A 22,118-nucleotide genomic window follows, 5' to 3' on the forward strand; every position below is an offset into this window, starting at 1 on the left:
TCTTCTGTCTATGTAATATAATATGTAGTGTTCCTGTAAATATTATATGTGTAATATTCTGTTACATGAATTAAATAAATTATTATATTATAAAATACTAAAAACTAAGAGAAAATTATACTTAAATTGTTTTTATGGTTTAAAAGTTGGTATCTATTCTTTTCCGAACATATCACAGTTTGTGACATTGTGGGAATCCCCTATTTTTGACTTTGGCCCGTGCGTCAAGGTCAAATCAATCATGATATTATTTTGTTCCGCCCTGTTTATCATTGCGGCCCTTCCTCAAATTTGACTCTAACTACCTTCAATTATGAATAACCCTATGAGCTTATCCAACTAAACAGTTGAATTGGCGGCGAAACAATCGACGATCGCGCAATAGTCCTGAGATAGTTTAGTCAAAGGTGTGCGCCCGCTCTTAATAGGTTTCACTTTTATACTCACCGGTATATAATCAGGCAGGTTATCAGGCACGTTGAGGTTTGCGAGCTCTGCTTTAAGCCGTTTGCGATGGTTGGGTTTCTTTATGCCGACAGCTGTTAGATCCTCGGGCGTCATCCGCGTCACCGTCGGCAAGTCGTAGCCAGCCTCTATGAACAGCCGCGCGTACTCCTCCATCTGGATGTCAGCTAGCCACGCGTGGATTATATCCGCGTCCTGAGAAAGACATTTATTTATTTACTAGATGTTGCTCGCGTCTTCGTTCGCGTGAAATTAAAAATAATTTTTGAAATATCAGCAATTAACTATAATTGTGGTTAGTAGATCTTACTAATATTATAAATGCAAAAGTTTAGATGGATAGATGTTTGATAGAATTTGTAGCCTAAACTGCTGAACGGATCTTGATAAAATTCGGCATAGATGTAGAGGATAGTCTGGATGAACACATAGGCTATTATATTTGGTTTGTTTTCTTCACGCGGACGGAGTTGCGGACGAAAACTATTCAGGAAATAAAGCCGTTACTTATCTACCTATGCATTAAGAATGCGGTCCACAAATTAAGTAAAAGCAGTATAGTATTCCTCTGTTCTTGAAGTTATGTTAGTGATGATTCCATTGTTTTTCACTACAACTGGTAGATGTGACTGGCATTTGTCATAAGTCATCAGGAAATAGATAAATCTTTAAATAATGAGTATTTAAATAAACTTACCGGTAGTCCCTGTGATATCATGGCACGCACTCTATCTGTGTCCCCGCAGTGGCAGGCTGCGTGATGGTGATGCGGCGGCAGGCGGCCTGACGCACGCCCGCTGTCCAACGATGCGGACGAGTGTCGTGACCCGGACCCAGCTGACCCTGACGAGGACCCGGGACTGTCGCGACCAGGGCTCTGTGAAGTGACAAGGGTAGAGCATAAACTTACTAAAGAAAGAAATGTTGCGTGATATTTACACATGACGCCAGTTTTCAGACAAATAGAAGAAAAAAGAATGGGATCTGAGATTTCGCATCTAACACTTCTCTCCTGGATTTCACCTTCTCATTTTACCTTGATTTCGATGACACGCTTCCTCAGTATAATACCCTGGATTGGGAATGGTACCTTTAGCATTTTTGTCACATACCTGTGTCATGTCAATCCCCTGGTCGTCACTTAGTGCTAGCTGATGGTGGTAGTAGACGGCGGCCTTGTGTGTAAGCGGTTGGGGCGGGAAAGTGAACGTGCCCCCGCCAGCCGGCGACTTTCCCAGGCTGCCACTCGCGCCTGACATACCGGACACACCCGACACCGTGCTGCCGTAGTCTGAGTGGTCATCTGAAAGCATTTACATCAGATATATCATAAAAATAATAAAATATTGGAGAAATTAAAGTGCTACTTAATGGCATCTAACACCAAGATTGCTTGATTAAATAGACTAACGGTTAAGTTAGTCTACTCACGTAAAAATCACTGCTTAAATCTAACCAAACCAAATCATATGACAACACAAAGATAGAAGACGGAAGAATAAGGATTCGCGTTTTGTTCACTTTGGTCTTTCAATTTAAGTTGGGATGGAACTGGTTTGTCTGTTCTTTTCTAATCTTTGTAATAATTTGTTATACTCCTACCTCTCGTATGAGACGGCGTGTCCGGCGGCTGGGGGTAGGGCTGATCCTCGCAGGAAGCGTAGCCTTGCGAGCCAAAGCTGGAGCCCGAGTGGCGGTGGTGCGGCGTGGCGAAGGCGTCGCCGGGCACCGCGGGCGGCGGCACGCGCTTCGCCGTCGCCGCCTTGCCGCCCGCGCCCGCGCCCCCGCCCCGCGACATTCCCCCCACTGGAACATAACACACAACATGTTTCACTGATACCATAGATAGACATTTTATTAATGATGAGGTTCAAAGTTCATCTTCGCGTCAATGGAATTCAGACTGTAAGCAGTTGCGCAGGTGCAAATCCACTCTCTAGTCTATGTCTAGTTAATGGTACTGTATTTTATTAATAGGAGGTGACAACGAGCAAAACGCACATCAGCTGAATAGTCTTCTCTATTCCTTTACGTCTCTTCTCTTCCATATTAATAAAAGGAATTGCTAACTTTTATAATTTCATTTGAACGTAGTGTGATTTTTAGATTTTTGTATCTAAATGTAACTTAAAAGTTTATACGGTCTACCGTCAACAATGACGAGGTGTTAAAAATTATCACGGAGTAATAATAAACGTAGTAGGCATCCGTGTAACTTCGCTCAAGGTCGATACGTGCGAAAATTTACACAGCGATAGAAAAAAGTTAATTGGATCCGTGTTTCATTCTGGGACGTGTTTTACGACTTTTGTCATACACAAGCATTATTACTATTTAATATTGATGTTGAAATTGTCCGGTTTTTAGTATATTATTTAATTATATTATTAGTAATGAAGACAGAGTTTAAGATGCTTTCACCACTAGGGCTCTACCAGTTGCTTCTAGTTCCAATAGCGGTCACGTGCTCGTGCGTCTAGTATCGCGAAGTTAATCGTTTAGAGGAAAAGACCTTTAAGGACAATCCCAAGAGATTTTTTCTGAAATGTACCTTCGAAGATCAAAGATTAAAGATCCGACATTGTTATATTAACAGAAGTATTCTAGACAAATATCGACAACACATAATCTCGTAATGCGTTGTTTAATCTGTTAAAACAGTAATAGAGAATGGCTTCTAACATTGTTATCTACGCATTGCAGAGACGTCAACCGCATTAGCGAAATGAATCCCCCTTACGTTTAACTGATATAGAGGGGGATAGTAATAACATAAAAACACCATCAATCATGATCGGTTGAGATCGGATCTAATCCCCGCAACTAATTATACCGCATCGATTAGCTTAATAGCGGTGATTTTTGGCGATTTTTCTCTAGTAACTAAAAATATAGTACTGTCTTTGCCTTTAACCGTTGATGCACATTTTAAAAAGTAAATTTATTATCTAGAAAACGACGCTTAGCTTAGCTACTTTTGTAACAGGCAACCGATTTTAAATAAGACTTTCTTTTAAATCGTGAGAAATCAATACTACATTTTTATTTAAAGAATACTATAATATGATCGAGTTTGTAGTTACTTTAAGGTTAGAAATGTATTTAGCACCGTTTATGTTAACACAACGTAAAAAAGGGCGCGAATATTTTTTCATAATGAAGCAAATGTCGTCACCTACTTTCTTTATCGCCAGTCCTTAAAGAGATTCATTACCTGAGCGGATGACTTGGCTAAAGCACCTCATTTGATGGATGCCTGCCGTCGGGGTTCGACGTACGCTTTACGACGGTAAAAGGGCAATAAACGTGCTATTTCACGGAGGTTATGTTCCAAATAATGTCGATCATTTGACCTTATAAGCTTGTTACGTGTACTCTTTTTATAACCAACGATTTAATAAAAGAATCAGTTACATATTTTTCACTATCGTTGCAATGTTTCATTTAGTTTTAAATAAGTAGTCACACTAAGTTACCACACGTTATATGAGCCATAAACAATTACTACCAAAATATGTTAGAAATGATTTATTTCGCTTAGTGAAAGTATAACATAGTGGCAATCAAAATGATTGATTGGTTCAATTACACGACAGATATGCATGTAGAGATTTGCGTGACGCGTTAGACAACTCTTTAGAGAGCGAGGGAGGCGGTGTTGTGAGCGAAAACGAATGCTCGATCACGCATGCTCTGACAACTGACGTTTAGGGTTGCCAGGGGAAGAATAAAAAATAAGTTTTGTCTATACTTTTATTATCTATAGCTATAAAATACTCATAGAATAATGACGTAACAGAGCAGACACGGATTTCAAAAAGTCAAAATGGCACGGCAAGGTTAGAATTTTTTTTGCTTTTCCTATATTCTTACGTCGCATGCTTCTAAGTTTCTTTTATTATTAAGACCACTTATCGTAATTTTATAACATATCTATTATTCAATAATGATGACAAAAAATTCATTGATTTCCTTTTATATTGCTATGGATTCTAATTAATTTGTGCCCCCATACATCTTTCCTTATTACGCGAGTGGTCGTTGAGTAGGATCCCTCATCAATATTCATTACACTGATTCATAATGAAAACATATAATAAATAGGATGTTAGTTTGTATTTATGACATTCTTTTACGATATTATGTTATTACCCATAGATACATTATAATGGATTTTTTTCTTTGACTTGGATTTTTGAGGTTAAATCGATTACTTTAATTAGAAAATCACATCAGTTCAGATATGGGTAGAAAGTAAAATCTTTTCATCGTCTTGTAAGTTATAAAACAATTAGTTTATCTGTTAAGTAGTTATAAAAAATAAAAGAAAGTACTTAACTCGTATTAAATTAAAAGAAGAAAACGTCGTCGGTTTTAATGTCAAATAAATTTACGAGCACTTCCATTACAGAGAAATGTCGCTATCACACGAAGGAAGAATGGTGAAAATAGACAGTGCAGTACGACAGCAAATGTGCTTACAAACAATAGCAGAGCACTGTCATCTGTTCTACCCTCGTGTGAAACACATTGGACTAATTGACCGGCAGGACAATGCCGCTGATAAAGATAAAGTTACTTTTGACTTTCACTTTATTAACCAACGCGCTTTATAGTTCCGCATAGCAACAAGTAGCAACCACAAAGCTGCCAGTATCTATACTAAAATTATAAAGAGGAAAGATTTGTATTTTTGTATTTATTGGAATAACTCAAAAACTACTAGGCTGAATTTAAAAGTTCTTTCACCGTTGGAAAGGTAATTTATCTGTTAGTAACATAGGCTATATTTTTCATACGCGGGCGAAGTCGCGAGCAACAGCTAATCATTTAAATTCTTACTATAAGTCCAAATAAAAAAAAAGATAAGTAATCTGTGATACAAGATAATTGCTGTAATAGATACCATGTTACGTCAATTCTTGTATCGAGCGTGAATGGTAATAAAAAATAAAAAAGCGGCCACAGTCTATTTACTGTAACTCAATAAAGTGGCGGTCAATTAGCAACAAAGCAAAATAAACAGCTATCGATTACGGCGCTAACGTTCCGATCGTGTTGTTATAGTCTGTGCAACCGCCATATTGTGCTGTCAGATTTTTTATTACGTAAGCGAGATTGTCTATGGAATTTCTTTAGGGTTGCAACTTTTGCAGCAAAAACTATTAATTTCGTTTGAGGAAAAGAAACAAACATTGACAACATTAACAAAATGATTAACTAAGGCAGGATTTTTCTTTATTTACACTAAGTGACAAATTAACAATTCTGGGTATGAAAGTAACACAATTTTTTTACTATACATAAGGCATAGACCTAATTGGAAAGATTAAAGTGCTTACAGTAAACTATAAGTAGAATTTCTACAAAGAAATCTGCTCCTAATCTTATTAGAGCATAGAATAATTAAAAGGTAACTTTAGACAAAGCGACAATTGTGTTAACAGCTATCACGATTGATTAACCCGAGGTTGCTAAATAAATCATGCGGGCTCCATTGAGACGGTCTACAGTCCGCACTTACACTCATTTTGAACGGATGCTTTCACTTTTAACTTCTGTAGGGTTGCCAATTAAAATGGAATTATTAAGAATTTATATTGGTCAGTAACTGTCGACCGGTATCTTTGGTATAAAGCCATGACGGTAAACTGCTAAAGTTAAAGGTTAACAGTGCTGCCAACCTTTAATAAGAAGGGACGAACAGAAAGAGAATTTCTTCGTCTTAGACGATCTATTTCCTGTCAAATCCATTGCCTTTTCAATCGTTGCTTAAAAAATGATGAGTAAAGTGAAACAATAATTTATACAATGTTTTTAAATGGTTACTGAATAACTACATACTACTGAATAACGAAAATATCGTATCAGTTATGATACTCGTAGTTAAAAAACAGCATAGTGTATACGAAATTGTAACTTAAACTAATTGAGTTACGATATATTTGAGATTGAACATTAACAATATCAAAGATCGCATGATGTTATCTTGATACAAAGGTTTATGAAAGCGTATTTAAGGGACGCGATCAATAAGTATTATATCTTGTAATATATTAAGTTACTTTCATACAAAACTAGTTAATTCAGATAAGAAGTTTCATAATTATATCAAAAACATAAAAGGAATTAAAATTAAAATATCAATTATTTTGTTGCGCAAGACAAATATTGCCTTAAATTGATGAATATGACAATTATGGTCAACAGGACGGCATTTTTTACAATTGCATGCGAAGTAAATAATCTGGTAAATATTTGTTGGTAAAATCAGGTCGAATGCAATTATTGAGTAAGATGTTAACTGCATTTTTCCTTTTGTATAAATGTTGACAATTATTAACACTTCCAATGCCATTCTTGGACTACAAGTTTAGAATGGTTTTAGAATATAACGTTTTAAATTGGGATACAATTGGTAACACTACAAACGATTAAAAAAAAATGGAGCGAATGATCATAAAATTTTATGAATGCCGAGCCGAAATTAATTCATCAGGATGTATTGGACACGGATGAATTAATGAAAACAAAGGCGTCATAGCCGTATGGCGTAACAATTACACGCGGGACATATTGCGCCGGCTAATGGGTCAACCTAATGGTTTAACCGGTGGCAATTACTCCTCTTGCGTAAAAGGATGGGAACAAGAGGTATTATAGTAAACGATGAATTTTGTCGCTCACGGATTTAAAAACATATGCAGAAGTTAACCTCAGTTTTGCGTAGGCAGTCTAAATACACAAAACGCACGTATGTGTTGTTGTGGCAACAGTCAACTTATTTGCTATCTGATCAGCATTTTTGTACATGATAATACACTGTAAATAAACACAAATGTTATTTCTTCTTGTTCCTCAAAATTGGGTCATTTATACGTTGGTTGCAAAGACATTTAAAAAATAGACGAGGCAAGTGAGCAACAGTTGTCAAGTTTAGTGCCACTTCATGTCCTAGTATTGTCATGTAATACATTTTACAAAATTAAAATAAACTGCATCTGTTATAGAGTGAAAATAAAATGTAAGCATTCAAATATTTCAATTGAAATATTAACTATGCCTCTTCTATATTTTTTAATGTCTTTGATTTGAATAGAGTTGATAAGTAGTATCCCAATGGACGTACCGCTACCGGGTGGTCCATATTATGCTTATTACGTATGTATGAGGTGTTACTCTATAATGAGACGTGACGCAAAACTGTTACGTATGCTCTCATAATTATTGACTTATTATTAATGATTTACAGTTCAATTATGTTGTAAGAATTATGATGTGCCAGTTTATTTGTATAAAAAATATAACATTACGTATAAAATAGATTATTGTTGATTATTTGTTTCAATTATTAAATAGTTAATAGCTATGATGGTTTAGGAACGCTTTGAGCGCGAATAATTGTAATGGATGGATGGATGTCTGTTACGAGTTTGTAGCCTAAACTCGAACGGATCTCGATGATATTTGGCATAGTACATTGAATAGCCTGGAAGAACACATAGACCACTTTTTTTTTAATTTCACGATGACGGAGTCGCGGGCAAAAGTTATTAAAATCAATTTTAAATATAAGAACATAAAAAACAAAAAATGTTTAATTAAATAATTATCGTTCCTGAATATAGATAAATTGTATTTTGTTAAAATTATTATCGTTGTAAAAAAAACTGTAGGTAAGCTTAACAGAAGTGAACGTCACGTTGTACATTTTGTTCACTTGTTGCAACCACCAATTTTATCTATTCCCGCTGAGGTAAGCATCGTAACAAATTGAAAACGACGCCAAGAATCAACGGGAAAACATTTGTTTTGGAAAAATTTTATAACCAAGTCCGGATTCGAACCCACGACAACACAGAAAGTCGAGTAAGCCATTGAGCTACGGAGTCATTTCAATACGCGCCAAAAGATAAGTTCTGTATCTAAAGTTTGTCAACGCCATCTATTGACAACTTTTAGCAAAACTCAAAGTTCTATTATGTATTGTATCTACATATCTAATTGTACGAATTATCATGAAAACAAATTCTAAAACAAAAACCCTTTTTACATTGTTACTTTCCATTTACTTTCGAACAGTAAAGAAAGTTTCAATTTCCTGTACCAGTATCGCCGATTTTCCGTTTCAATTGGAGCAATAGAATTAATTTAGTTTCGGATCTGGAGACGATAAGATCTGTGTAGTTTCCTTTGGAGACGCGGATACGGCGCAGTTCCTTGTCCACGGGCCCACGTTTTATCTCATGCAATGTCCACTTATTATGATATGACGATATCCGTACGTAAACATTTTTATTATTTCCATACTTTTCTTCATGTTTTCACTGTCTTACTGGACTTATAATTTATCTCTTTATTATGTATTTAAAAAGAACGGTAAGTTGGCCTTTCACCTAAAAATGAACTGAAAACTTAGTGAAGACATTGAGTGACAAGCCAAGCCAAGCATAACCACCACCAGCTCACTATATGTCCCCACCGAGAGGCTCGAAGCCTACCCTAAATTAGGGTGATTAGGCCATAGTCAACCACGCTGGCCCAGTGCGGGTTGGTCGACTACACACATGTCTTTGAGTTTCTTCGCCGATATGTGCAGGTTGCATCACGATGTTTTCCTTCACCGTAAGAACGTCGGGTAAATTATGTACATATGAAAATTCCAAAAATTGAAAATCACATTGGTACACGGCGGGATTCGAACCCAAGACCTGTAAATTACAAGTCAAGTGCTTAGACCACTGAGCCACCGACGCTCTTGATTATGTTTTATTTTATTTTTTATTTTTATTAAGCACAAGCTGATGATGAAATGTTGCCATTCACATATAATTTTACATCGTTATATAACTAGAATATAATTAAATTTATCAAATTAATATTATTCTATACAAACAAATCGTAAACATCCGGTAGGTCGTACGTTCTAGTACTAAAATTTAGTTTTAAAACACAATTTAATATATTTACGAACTAACTCGATCGTAACTAGCAAAATGTATGGGTTAGACGGTTACCTAAGTGGATGCCTTTCAAACCCTAAATTAACTATTTTACGGAACTCCGTCTTACATCTTAATAAGAAATTTTACACCTTTATACTCGGAATTTCATGTTTCTCTTAAAATGTGAAAGATATACTGACATATATAACTTAATCAATCTATACTTATATTATAAAGAGGAAAGATTTGTATTTTTGGATTTTTGTATGTATTGAAATAAGTCAAAAACTACTGGACTGATTTTAAAAATTCTTTCACCGTTAGAAAGGTAATCTGTTAGTAACGTAGGCTATATATTTTTTTTATTTTCACAGGTAGTATTTTATATTTTACCGCAAATAGAGTATATTTTACTAATCATCACGTTTTTTAACAGTAATAATGGTCTTCAGTATTTATATTTTAAAGCTTATAACGAGGTCCTTTCAGTCGTTTAGGCGACAAACTCTTACCATCTATCCATCTAATCTTTATCATTTATAATATTAATAAGAGCAGGCGCAGACTTTTGACCAAACTATCGCATAACTATTGCGATTGTCGATTGTTTCGCAGCCAATTCAACTGTTTAGTTGCACAACTAAAAATCGAGTAGTGTCCTCCATACAAGCTCATAGGAATCAAAGCGAGACTAAACAGATATCAAAGGTGTGCGCATGCTCTTAGATAAAAAATAAAAGTAAAATTTATTCACGTCTATACTTTCATACGTCATTCGATCTCTATGTTAAATCAATTAGAAGTTCCATTTCGTGATTTGTTGTGAGTCAAGTAAACCGCAAATCAACGTCTGTCGACGCCGCACCGCAAACGAGATGACCAATACGGCTTTCTGTTCTGTCACAACTCCTGATAGACTGACACGAACGTCGTATTACGTCTGATATTCAATAAACGTCTAGATTTAAAGATTACGAATAGTGCTATTTTAGTATAGTACATGCTATCTAATACTTTAGTAATAAGTAATAAAATATTAGATAGCATGTAATTGTAAATTTAAAACATTATTTTAATTTAAGAACAGCAATAAAGGCTTGTTTTTTTATTTATTTAATAGTGCTATGAAAATGACATGACCATGACAAACCATGGAAACCTTGTTTCCTTGATGTTGGCAGCAACTTATGGTTTCTTTCCCACATTAGAGTTTTTATCCATAATATTTACTCCCTAACTTTAATGGCATGAAAATATATATACTGAAGCATGACGTAAGTGTATGCCTTTTTCTAAAATAAGATTAATTCAAAAACATGCTGCAGTTGCTGACATCTTTGGCAACAAAGTGTGTGTTTACGCTTTATTATAATAGTCTAGATTAAGGTTAGGTTATGGTTTATAAGAGTTAAGATAACAAAAGGAAAATTGTTTCATTGTAATTATTGTAATATTTCCTAAAGTATATATGACGGCATAATGTTTAGAATACATTCTCAGTCCCATTTAGCTCAACTAGTTATTAGTTGACCCGCATATGAGTAATGTGGGTTAGAATATACAATTGTGCACACTTTAGTCATTTAACAAGCGCTTGAAAGTAATTTTTTGCATCTCACTATATCCATACTTTATTTAACAATACATTTATATACAAAATGCAGACTATATAAAATTTATTTAGAAATAATCTTTCTCTGCGATATCAATTTTGCAATAAGAATTGTTTAATGACTTATGCAGCCCCTTAGTGTGGATACTATCTAAGGGGCTTCCTTAATGGTTCGAACACTTTGAGTACAGGGCCGCAGATCAGAGTAACGAATATCTTATAAACACGGAAATTTCTCGAAACATTAATGACTATTCATTTCTTTGACGTAATTTGAAGAGTCTATAGTATAGAAAACTGGGATTTATCAAGATTTTATAAGGACTTAAAGTGTGTTTGCAACGAGCTTTACTAATTACGGCTTCAGTATCTTGACCGTCAATAGGGAGAAACCTCAGACAAGTAAATGCGAAATTCCATCGAGCTATAAATGGTTTTATTACCGAGGTGTAAGTCATAAATTCCTATAGCCGGATATCGTCAAATATGAAGTAATAAGATTGTAACAAGGTAATTTCAAAGCAAAGGGCTTCGTTTCATCTCTAATTGGTTCAGTGAAACGAAACAAGTGAATGCGAAGTAATTTTGGAGATTTTTGTTTTGATGTGAACGAAACTTCACATTTGATCGTTAAATGTTCGAATTTAAAATGCCTTTAAAAACATTTTTGATCGTTTATTAAGAAAATAATATCTTTTATAATCAAATCGTAAAAATTAAGAGGAATGCTTTGTACTTTCGAAACGCTTAAATGTCATAAAATTATTTTGATTAAAAATAACGTCGACGATGACCATGTTTGCCGCACATTAAATTATTAATTTTCATTGAAAACAGCATTTAATATTAAAATAATGTTTATTAATGGAATGAGAATGAAACAAATATTTAATATTATACGAGTATTGATTCGTCGAAGTAAAAGTATCTGTATTAAATATTTAAAAAGTATGCATTACGAAGTCAGTAATTTTAATAAAATCATTGGTCCTTAATTGATAGTTTTTAAGTATATTAAAAATAAGTAAAGTGATGTCTTAAAATAAACGTTTTCATTTTTAACTTTAGTTTTAAAAATACAGATTAAAAATATGAATTAACTATTTACAGATAGTATTTTTATCGTACAACACTGGCCGATATCAAATCCGTTCACGATGGAAATAAAAAGTAAACACTTTTTAACGCTCGAACAACTTTCCACAGATCTTTACATAAAACAGCAAAACAACTGCTGAACATTATAGGAAAGTTAAGGTTTTGTTTACGTAAGAAGCCACCCTTCTCCCCAGGGGTAATATTGTTACAAAAGAATACATATTCGTTAACTGCCGCCATATTAATTCTAATTTAATCGTTGTTTTTTAGGTTAGGTGCGGTCACGTTCTAGGTACACTCACATACAAAAATTATCACATATTTACGAGCAAAACAACAGTTTATGGATTGATTTTATTGCAATTTTATTGACAACAAAACTGTTGAATAAATGTAGCCCATTACTTTTGAATCAATAAGCAAACGACAACATAAGAAATGGCAACACAAATGGCCGCTTTATGGCAACAGTCCGTAACTTCCTAGCTTTTTGTTAACTTCGTGTCTATTGTCTGAAAATGTATTATTATTTTCAACAAGTTTTTATAAATTCTTAATATAAAGAATCAATAAACTATTCGATTTTATATAACCTATTACTGTCTGATTTATCTATTTTTAATTTTATTATTAGACTTTTTTCGACTTCATTTAGAAATTTTTATGTAAAATAACCATTTTCAACGCTCTGAATCTAGAATAGAATTTATAATAGAATGCAATCAGACTTTACGATCATGTATTCGTAGATTTATGAATGTAAAAAAAAAAACAATAGTGATCCAGATAGAAATCTATGAACCCTGTTTACTACGCTGGGTTCCAAGCGTGTTTATCTCCTCTTTAACAAAAGAAAGTCTTGAAATTTCAACACGAATTATTGCTAATAGGGCTGTCCAACGGTAGGCGTTTTTTGTTTAACACGCCTTTTAATTTGCCCCCTTACCTCCTTTCTACGACAAATTAATGAATAACACCCATTTACAAAATTGCTAATTACCTGACCGTTTAATGAGGTCGACCCGGTTCCGGATCCCGGGTGGGTTTTAATTACAATTTTAATTTTGTCGCGTAACTTTTGAGAGAATTCGTGCCGCGGAAGTTGTGTGCGTAAGGCAGATCTAATTTTAACTTTAATTTTGCACCTGACGTGAAACGCTATAATGAAGAAAGATAAAAGAGAACACGCTTGTGACATACGGAAAAGATTAATCCTAGTGATTACCTTTTTTTCCTTTTATATCTATCCTTTTCACGCATCGATAGAAATAATATAATTCATTTGAAGTGTAAAATACAAATCTATACTAATATAATAAAGCGTATACACACACTACTTCGTGGCGTAGGATGTCAGCAATCACAGCATATTTGAATAATTCTTTTTTACGATATCCATTTGGCTATATTCTTCTTCGAGTGCCACTTCCTATCGGAGGTTGACAACCATTATGGCAACTTGAACCATAAATATTATCACGTTATTAAAGGGGGTAAATAAATTGGAAAATAACCTTCATGTGGGAAAGGGACCATAAATTACAAGCTGCCAACATTAAGGATGCAAGGTTATTATGGTAACGGTAATTTCGACATTTGCAATTGAAAATTTGACAAATGTAAACAATAAAACAAAGTTTATAATTTATGCGGATGAAGGCGCACTGCAACAGCTAGTTCCTTAATTTTTCGCGCCCTGTTAAAAGCTGTCAATTTGTACTTACTAAAATTACCATTTGACCTCATATCCAAGGTTGCTGTCACGTAACTTACCTGGAAAGAGATAAAACAGTAAATATCAGATCAAATACAAAAGAAAGTGTGACCTCGTTGAATAAAATTAAGAAAACGATAAGTCATAACCACAATCGTATATTTTATGAATTTAATCCATTTGGATGGCTTGACAAAGTACTATTGACCGAGCGTTCAGATGACAGTCTTAGCATTAACATGTGGCGCCGTACTTAAGATTGATGTTGAGAATCTTGACATAAATAACCTCATGTATTATTATAAAATTTAATTTGGACATTATGAGGTTGTAAATTAAATTTGAATACCGCCATGTCATGTATTTCGTTAGTTTTAATCTGTGGAATTCAAGAGCAATATTAATTGAATAAAGAAATAATATCTAAACGAGTGTAAGCGAATTTGATGAGGTGTATATGATTCGTGACTCGATAGTAGGTCAAAACGATATTAAATTATATTACACTGTTGAGTACGTATATAAAATATTACAAGAAGCATGGTAACGTTGCGCAAACTCTTAAACGCCATAGAGTATAAAAGATTTACTAGTAAGCTGTCAGTTATTAAACATAGAGTAATTTCGCTATTATTTTATTTTGTTAGAGCTAAATAATTGTAAAGAAAAACATTTCGTTGTGTTATTTGATTGTTAAATGATAGGTTAGGAATTTTGGCGCCAAATGGCGGCTAATGTGTTTGGGTGAAAGTTCTCTGATCGCTGTGGGCATTACACATTGGTGTCAATGCGACGAAAGAAAAAAACAACAGAAAGGCAAAGGCTGTTTGAGTCAGTCGATTTTTTTTTCATAATGCGCAAAGTAATGGTAGGTCATTATTTCTCGTATAATAGTTAATAATCTGTGTTCGTATTTTGTGCTATTCTTTTTTTAAATAAAAGATTTAGATAAATTAAGACCATAAAAACGAACAACAGTTTTTTTTGAGTTTTTCGGTCTATAAAATTACCATAAAGTTATTAAACTTTATGGTAATTTTATAATTAATCTAAATAAAAAATCATTTATTAATATCAACATAATGTCATTGGTAAAATTCTTATCTTGACTACTTAGCTCGGATTGTCAAGTCATCGTAAAATGACAACATCGGAACATATCCGTGACATAAATGGCTTTTTAAATATACATTTGACAAACTCGATGATAATCACTTAAATCTGGTTTCGAAGCAATTGACACAAGTGAAAAATGATATCTAATAACCGAGGTAGAGACGGATATCTTCAATTACATAAAATTTTAGTACTTAAATTAATAATAATACTACTTAAATTACAAACAAGTTTTTAAAACTAACAAATATCGTAGTAACTTCAAGTATATTTTTATTTAAAATACGTAGTACAAAGTACATAGTACTTTAGTACAGATATTTATTTATACTAAAGTTATAAAAAGCAAAATTGGATTATTTGTTTGCGTCAAACATTCTCGGAAACTATTAAACCGATATGAACTTAGGCTACATTTTTTTTAATTCCACGCGGACAAAATCGCGACCAACAACCAGTATTTCATAAATTGAATGGATTTATACCATCGTAGTTATAAGAATCCTCGCTTTAATTTTGGTAAGATTTTAGATATAGGAAGCCAGAATAACCAGCGTTATCTTTAAGAAAACAAACAATAGACAATCGCAATGTAACTCGAGTGGAGCATTTAAATCATTTAACACGAGTTGCGGTCCCGCGGTGTTCAGTAGGCAATTTGTTTGCCAACAATAGATGCGGAGCCGATACGATTACAAAACGGACCCTAAATAAACATTAAACGTGGCGATTTGTCCGTGGCAGATCTTAATCTAAGATGAATGTATCATTGTGCGGGTACCGGGTTCAGTTTGCGTATAAATCACGTCTTGCAGGACCTACCAATGATTTACAATATATGTTTGTTCTTACTAATTATTTAAGATCTACTAAGAGGTTTGCTGTTTTCATCAAAGGTAAATAGTGGCTAGCGTTCATACTCAGCTTTGGTTTTTAGTAATTGTTTTTAGTGTTGTTAAATACAAAAATAATCGTAATCGATTTGTACAGGGTGTCCCGAAAAGACTTGTACTATGTAAGCAATGGACTAACTGATTCCTTGGTACCTTAAGTCTTTGGACATACTGTATATTGAAATGTTTTTTGCAATATTCAATCAATAACTTGTTACGCAAGATTTACTTCTTTGTTTAGTTATGTATTGTATTAAATAACTCTAACTATTAAAATTAAATTGGCGTACCATGTACTGTCACGTTAACATTTCCATGAGCAAACATAAAGGCGACTTTCTAGGGCAAAAGTTATTACATGCGCCTTTTGTAGGGGTTTGTTGTTAGTCGGAACACAACGGAGGTCAAAAGTTATCTAACAATCGGCTAACTGGACCTCCGTTTGTGCTGAAAAGACATAATACCTTGTTCAAATCCAAAAACTTACGGTAAACGAAGCGAACAGTCAGACAGACAAAAAAATTTTAAATGCGACTTTCGTTATCAGCAAGGCAAATACATATTTTTCCGAAATCTGTTATTTATTACATAATAAATTTATTACATACAGATATCACTTCATTTTAACTTTTAATTTTTATTAAATAACTGAAAGAATTAAATACCGTAATGGCCGCTATATTTGGATTGACGTTCCCTTGTTTATTTAATTTTGGCGTTGTATTGAAAAATACGAGATGCAATTTAATATTACGTAACTATAAGTTGATTGTTTTCTTTAAGGTGCAATAAAATGCCGCTATCGATGTTTATTACCCATTATTGTTACGCGAAATATTTTCATTCCATTACTTCGTTTATTTCATGTTAACAACAAAGGAAAGGAACATCTTTATTAACTTTCACGTAATCGAATCGACCACCATATAAGATTCCGAATGCGTCGTAAAAAGTCGACATTTAAACCTTATATTGAAACGTTAAATTTAAACTTCCATGCTTGTAAATCATGATAAAAAAATATAATTTATTGAATGTTTATTAAATGTTAAATATAATTATATTTAGTCACAGATGGTCATATATTATGCTAACATTAAATTAGTAATTTGAAAGAAAATATTAGACATTATGTAAATAATAGTAAATCTCACGTGCGACATTTTAGCGCTCTTTAATAATCTTTACATGCCGTTTACAATGTAATGTCAACAATATGTTATTCAATAGCTGTAGAGACACGTTGCTGTTCATGTTATAAAATTAGACCAGCGACACACACAGTTGATTGTTAATCGAAAAATTTCAAAATTAAATTTTATATTTAAATTATTTTGAACCAGCTTTCACTCGCGACTCCATTCACATGGTATTAAAAAAAAAAACAAAAGGCAGTGGCCTATGTGTTCTTTCAAAGTATTCTTTAAATCTATACCAAATTTCATAGAAATCCGTTCAGTAGTTTAGGCTACAAACTCTCAACAAACATCAATCCATTTACCTAAACTTTCGCATTTATAATATTAGTATGAAATATGATGCTTAGGACTGACGAATTTAAAAGAAACTGATTTAGAGATCGTATTTAAAAAGATAATCTCAAAAACCACAGATAAATAAATCAGTTGTGATCAACAGTTTATTAGATATGGCAACATTCCAGTCTGTTCTTTATGACGTCACGTTATCAGGTAATCCCGGCTAATTTACAGCGACGGTTCCAGCCGTGGGTGTCGCTGGATTCCTATGACAAGTTCTAACGCTATCTAATCGCGAAACTTACGGTACCGGTAATGAAATATATCGATATTTTTATCTATTAAACATAGTACTTTGATTACTAGTGATATAGGGTGTCGGAAATTATGAGGATTTATACAATGCGTTTTCGATCATCCTGTATACATGGTACTGGAGTCCAGTTACACGGATCTACTATATTAATATTATGAGGAAAGATTTAATCTTTTCTTTGTATTTAATAGGCTCTGAAACTGGTGAACTGATTTCGAAAATCCTGTCGCCATTACAAATCTACATTGCGACCACACCATTATATAATTTTGTAACGACTAATTTTGTAGTACAAGCAGTAACATAAATAATATTTTAATATAAACACAACTACTGAATGTCAAACATAACAGAAAGGCACATTACGGTTAGTTTAAACCAATTATAGTCAAGCTAAGCAAACAATTATCATCCGTTCGCTTCCACCGGCCCTAATTCACTTGCTGGCGACATATTTATCAAACTGGTCTTGTAAATTCATAGCTTGAGTTAGCGAAACCGCGTCACTTAACTGAACATATGGCGGTGTCCAGTTACTAATAATTTGTTGGGAAAACTTTGAGACCTTGAATTTAGATTTAAACTAGATTTCTATCTGGTGTTGAAGCTGCAACTTTTTAAGGAAGTATAATTCTAGATGTCTATGACCAATTTTTTAATCTGTATTTATAATCTAATGACTCGTGACATAAATTTTAAATATCGAAGGACTGCATTGAAAACTCGTGGTTCAGTTAAATCTCTTTCAATCAAATATTTACCGTTTGTAGTGTTAAGAAAATCAGTACTACGCTGGAGAAATGGGCAACACTAGATCATTGACATATACGTCCCGTCGCTATCTGACAGCTGTCAATGTCATTCGGACGTTTTAGAATTAGCGCGCCATTAATGTCTAAAAGGAGGTAAGTAATTTCTGCAACATTGACAATATTTTTATAACAAAAGTGGTTAACTGTGAGTATTGAAAGTTTTGTTAAAAATGATGCATCAAATTGTAATATTGTTAGTTTATGTTTCGCGTAGGTGGCGCTACGGTGAAAACCACTCTTAGTTAAACCTTATAAACTTGCATGTCGTTCGTAATAGGTTTTCGTATCCATGATTTATTGTTTGTTTGTTATAAGCGAAAGTTCTGATTTATCTCGCGTTATTTATGTTTCTAGTGACAATTGATGACTTTTGTACATTAAATGTCGAACAGATATAGATTTATGTTACGACCGATATTGTACGTCTGTCTGTCTGCTAGTAAAGGACTACATGTTTTATTAAACAAGTGAGGTCATTTGATATTAAATAATAATATAGAACATTTAGAAATGTAACAATATGTTTATAGTTCGTAATATGTGTACTATCCTTATCCACACTCAGAGTCAATAATTAGTCACTAACAGGGTCAGCGAATACACCAAGAGGTACAGAATTTAGCCAGTACAATCTACATTAAGTGCATTGTTAGCATAAGCATAAAACCTTTCTGAGACCAAATATGTTTAAAACAACTTCCTGTAACCTACTGATATTCTCCTGATGTAACATTATAGCGCCTTTTGAGAATTAATCAGCGACGCTCGGGGCTTTGTTAATGTGGTCTAATTGACGTTAATTATTAGTTTCCATGTGACATCTTTGACTCGGTCTTGAGCGACCAATTGTTCCGTGTCTAGATTTCATTCAGCTCAGTCTATGAATCGTCTTAGCGTTCGACTGAAACATCGTTTTATTAATTGTTAGAATTCAGTAGTTTTAGTTTTTATATACCTGAATGATAATATATTTTGTTTAAATAATTGTTATTTTTCCGTTTCGACTGATGAAAGTTCCCTTTCCACTTCCCTCCATTTATACAAAAGGTTATAGGTAGGGAAAATATTCTTTTTCTTTGCGTCCACTGTTGTCTATGGCCAGAGTTCGCTTCACTACTTTGGGGCATTCCGTTAGACGTTTGTCACCTTAGTTTTAACTATAACTTTTTTATAGGTTAAGTTACCAAACGCAGTTAATACATGGATTAAATAAATGAGTGTTTAAATTTAATTTTTATTAACGTTTTAAACAAAAATAACGTAACCTAGGTGTGTCTTGTTACTTCGAATCTAATTTGTGTAATCCAAGTAAGGTAAAACTAATCTCAAGTGAGGGCAAGTCACAGACTTACAACTAAGACTAGACATATGTCAAAAAGCTGTGCAAATTAATATTAGTTCATTCGTAATCTAGACGTTATCTCTTATCTTAAACGAGTACACGGTTTAGTTAATAATTATTTAGAACTGGTAACACTTCGAAATTAACTTTTATTGTAAATTGTATTGCAATAATAAGAATAAGAAAATAATCATGTTTTTTTTTCTAATTTCTTTTAATAATAAATACAATACAAAATCGTCTTCTTTTCCTTCAGGTTCTTAAACCTTTTGGTTTGCATAATACAATGACAGTAGTAAATTTACCATTTTTAATTAACTAAGCACACTTAAATTGGTCATTAATTTTTCGTTCCGACATCTAGGGGTAAAAAACCTCGATGATGGGGTTCGTGTATTAATTTCGTAACAGATATATTAGCATAGCATGCAACACATATATCAGGGCGATGACGTGCCGGCATGCGAGCTAGCAACACTGCACTGTTAATATTGGATACACTGCGAAAGCTAACCGAATGCTAAAGCAAAGCGTAAAGAGTACGCAAAGGCGAAATGCAGAATTTTCTCCGTTTCGTGACACCGAACTAACGGTTATTTAATATCGCTTTTTGATTCGCTTCCAGTTAGCTATGGCAGTGCTACTGACTTTATTATGGCAGTTCAGTAAAACTGAACATCAGTGTTTAAATACCTTGCATTTTTGTATTTCGTGAGGATGCCGTTGCGTGTTCGATGCAAACTAACAGAATAAAAATGTTTGCGTTGATCTTTTATACAAATAGTTTTTACTGTTACTGTTCTGAATATCTGATTGTCTCCTTACAAGGTTTGTTTATAAAGTTATGAATTTCATTGTTTCCTTTTGTCACTTAAATTCATATTTTGTAGTCAACAGGAGTCTAAAATTATTGTCTTGATAACCTGTACAAAACGCTTATTGAGGGCGTTTTATCGCTTCAGGAAATTCAGTTGACGTTTAAACCCGTTAGGTAATGGATATTTTAATATGACCACCATGGAGGTTAGTATTAATAATGCAAAAGTGCAGCGATCGAAGCAGGCGACGCGTGAATCGGCGAGCGCGGGCTCGAACGGCTAGCGCGGGTGGCTTTCCCGCCTAATTGATTGCAACGCGGCCATTACGCGTCATTTGACATCGTTTAGGGTTGCCAGTGTAATAATTTGCTAATCGTACAAAGATTGCAACTAATTTGTTGTTACACTTGGTAGGTGTTAATTTAAAAAAAGCCGGCAATATAAAATATTTAAAGGAAGACTGTATACACATAAATTTTATTAACAACGAGCTGTCGGCCGCAAACTTCGTTAGCGCAAATTTGGACCACGCGTTGCGCCATTTTGACAGCGCAAAATTAAAAAAAGTAGCCTATAAGATGCCTATCCATGTCGCCTACCCTCCAGTAAATTCCCCGGAACAAACGCGGACAGACAGACAGACAATTTTTTTAATGCGATTTTCGTTATCAGCCACGCAGAGACATTATCTTCCCGAGATCTGGCATTTTTCTTTTGATTTTACAAACAGACACTTCAATTTTATTATATGTATGTATAGATATAAATAGACAATATATCAATGTAGCCGTTTTATAGTATCATATTTCAAAAATAATTTATTTTTATATCGTCCGAATATGGTGCAAGCGTGAAGTCATTTGAATAAAGGGGTCAAAAAAAGAAAACAAGCCGTGGTAACAAATCAGTTGGGCCTGTAACGAACCGTAACAAATCAGAGGAACTAAATCGAGCTGTCGAACGCCGGCGGGGTCCGGACCTTTGCAAACTTTTATTAACTCTGCCAATCTTTTATCTGTTCCCTTCGAAAGGTGCCTATTTGAGGTCGTACGTCAAAAATTTTTCCAGTCGGCAACAACAAAGTTATCGACTGTTATAAATTGATAGTTATCTGAACTTTTAAGACTTTAAGATATTCATAAAGACGAAGTTTCGGGCAAATCATTGTCAAAACTAAAATATAGCTTTTGTTATTACTTAAAGAAAAGTAACAGTAGTAAGATAAAGAAGTATTATAAAAAATAAAACTGTTTGTTATTTTTTTATTGCAAATAGATTATACAGAGTGTCTGTGAACATCGTCAGCAGCCTACACATATGCGAAGAAATTCAAAGATGTAGGAAGTCAACCCGTAGTGGACCCGCGTGGTTGACGATGTCCTAGTCACACCTAACTTAAAGTATGCTTCGAGTTCCTTATTATGGACGTATTGTGCTAATGACAATGAAGTATGTTAAACCATATAAAATTATTAAAAACAAATAATTCTTAAGATCATGATACTTTTT

General features: G+C 33.8%; 2 protein-coding genes across 3 annotated transcripts in view; both read right to left on the reverse strand.

Moving 5' to 3' along the window:
• The window catches only part of LOC106107133 (caskin-2), a 223,473-nt gene that overhangs the window by 9,277 nt on the left and 192,078 nt on the right, over positions 1-22,118 (reverse strand). For both annotated transcript variants that reach the window (XM_013287844.1, XM_013287843.1), the window contains exons 2-5: positions 2,068-2,271; positions 1,578-1,768; positions 1,163-1,342; positions 448-660 (exon numbers count right to left, since the gene is read on the reverse strand). In XM_013287844.1, coding sequence (XP_013143298.1) covers positions 448-660; positions 1,163-1,342; positions 1,578-1,768; positions 2,068-2,271 — 788 coding nt within the window. The remainder of the gene's footprint in view (positions 1-447; positions 661-1,162; positions 1,343-1,577; positions 1,769-2,067; positions 2,272-22,118) is intronic.
• LOC106107135 overlaps positions 13,835-22,118 on the reverse strand; it is a 94,517-nt gene continuing 86,233 nt past the window's right edge. The window contains exon 3 of the mRNA XM_013287846.1: positions 13,835-13,893. Coding sequence (XP_013143300.1) covers positions 13,850-13,893 — 44 coding nt within the window. The 3' untranslated portion in view covers positions 13,835-13,849. The remainder of the gene's footprint in view (positions 13,894-22,118) is intronic.

The sequence above is a fragment of the Papilio polytes genome, unplaced genomic scaffold (assembly GCF_000836215.1).
Source record: "Papilio polytes unplaced genomic scaffold, Ppol_1.0 DF822067.1, whole genome shotgun sequence".
NCBI classification, from domain to species: Eukaryota; Metazoa; Arthropoda; class Insecta; order Lepidoptera; family Papilionidae; genus Papilio; species Papilio polytes.